The sequence below is a fragment of the Galeopterus variegatus genome, unplaced genomic scaffold (genome assembly GCF_000696425.1).
Source record: "Galeopterus variegatus unplaced genomic scaffold, G_variegatus-3.0.2 Scaffold2980, whole genome shotgun sequence".
Taxonomy (NCBI): domain Eukaryota; kingdom Metazoa; phylum Chordata; class Mammalia; order Dermoptera; family Cynocephalidae; genus Galeopterus; species Galeopterus variegatus.
Window position 1 is genome coordinate 18,650 of NW_007729091.1, and position 2,051 is coordinate 20,700.

General features: G+C 34.3%; 1 protein-coding gene across 1 annotated transcript in view; it reads left to right on the forward strand.

The window, feature by feature from the left end:
- The window catches only part of ANTXR2 (anthrax toxin receptor 2), a gene marked incomplete at its 5' end in the record, with an annotated part of 116,333 nt that overhangs the window by 1,876 nt on the left and 112,406 nt on the right, over window positions 1-2,051 (forward strand). Inside the window, one exon of the mRNA XM_008583621.1 lies at window positions 816-914. Coding sequence (XP_008581843.1) covers window positions 816-914 — 99 coding nt within the window. The remainder of the gene's footprint in view (window positions 1-815; window positions 915-2,051) is intronic.

The following is a 2,051-nucleotide window of genomic DNA, read 5'->3' on the forward strand; positions in this document are numbered from 1 at the left end:
AAAATTGTATTATGCCTCAGTTTACCTTTTCAACAAGAGTTAATCATTGTTAAAATAGTTGATATATTATTTTGCAGCTAAGCAGCAAACATTTACTGCTTATCAAGATGTTTGATCAGTTAACTTTTTTCCTAGCCCATTCTTCCACTCTAACATTCTGTGCCTGCTCCTCAGAGGGTACAATAAGTTAAATCAAGTTCCTTTAGTAACTGGCCATAGATTATCAGTAATCCAAAATATATGACCTCTGATGATTCACAAGTTTGTATGCAGTAGAAAATGAAATCAGAACTAGTAAAGGGAAGAAGCTACTAAAGAAGAGCTCTGTATGGGAGAGACTAGACTAAAGAAAACACTACACATTATTTTTCTAAGACCAAAGAACATGAATAATTAGATTTTTTATCTCACATTCCCAAACCTTAATACCTGAGAGTGGAAAAAAACAAAGGTTTCTTTCCTAATGATATTTTCCTAGGATAGAATTTGAGGAAGTTTGTGGGGCATTTGTCTGAGAATGACTGTTATGTTTCTATTCTAATACCTTGGTTGCTGTTGGGAAACATTCTGTTTAGAAAATAAAGTAATGCATCCTTATGTGACAGTGAATGATAACTTTACTACATTTACCTAGAGGGTCTAAGAAAGCAAGCACAGTTGGAAATACAGAGGCACGTTCTCACTTTTATTAGTTAATAGTAAGAAGAAATTCATTCCATGTACCTTGTTACTTTCAAGTTGCCTTCCCCCACAACCCGCCCCTCCACCCCCGGTAAAACAGTGATTAAAATGATTATTTTTCCTTCTGCTTTTAGAGGAATTTCAAATTGTTTTGAATGGAAGAGGATTTGCATTGGGCAGTCGGAATGGCAGTGTACTCTGTACTTATACTGTAAATGAAACATACACAAAGAGTAAGTCCCCAATTAATCTGTGGTGCTTTAATATCTGCACAGCATATCAGCATCAAGTGTTTTCCTCTTTTCTCTGACTAAAAAGAGCAGTGCTCTATTTTTTGATCAAAGAAAACAGAAGTGATATATCAATGATTATACAAATAATAATAATTANGGAAATATATTGAGTCTGGTGGGGGAGGAAATATGTTGTATAATTTACCACAGACTGTTGGACATGGTTTTATGTTTTAGACTCCCTAATGAATGACTATTGAAAAGTTTAAGAGAAATAGTACAGCTGAACATCCCAGAGCAGGATTATCTTTTCTAAAAGCATAGGTTAATAAATTTCTAGAGATAAAGAAAAATAAATAGAAAAATAATATTAAAATGATAGCTATTATTTATTAAATTCCTCTTTTATGCTGGGTACACACTGGGTCCTTTGCTTATGTAATTTTCCCTCGTCCTCATAACAAGACTATTTGATAGTTTTATAATCCCTGGTTTGCAGATGAGGAAACTGAAGCACAAACAGGTTCAGTCCTTGCTAGTAGTAATTGCTTATTAGATCCTTGTCTGACTTACTGTATTGCCCATGTTCCTACTGAATCACATTTTAAGTTTACCTGCACTTTATTTTAATTTAAAAGTAAAATTCCTTTCAAAACTCACTGAATGAAAAGTGGCCTGGCAGTATTTTCTTCCATAGTCAACAACTATGTATGTGTTGAGTTATGTTAGATAGAAATTTGAGAGGATTCAAAGTGTTAAAGTAAATTAAAAGACCAGGCCTGAAGAATTCCTCAGCAGACAAAAGCAGGTAGGCCTAAGTGACTTTAACCTTGCTCGATTTACAAATATGAGCAAACTTAAAGCTATTTCTTGTAAATGCATGTGTTAAAGAAAAATAGAAGTTCAGCCCAACCAATGAAAAGGAACAACAAACTTATAATTACATAACTAGGGACTCTCCATCGGGCTAGACGAAATAAGACAACTGTGTATCTGTAACTAATCAAATATTTTCTTTGCTTTACTCTCATATTTGTCCTGTAAAAGCCTCCCCCTTGAGTTCCTTGGTCCTGAACTACCTGTGATCTGGGGTGGCCCGATCATGAATCGTTGTTTGCTCAAATAAACTCTTTAAAA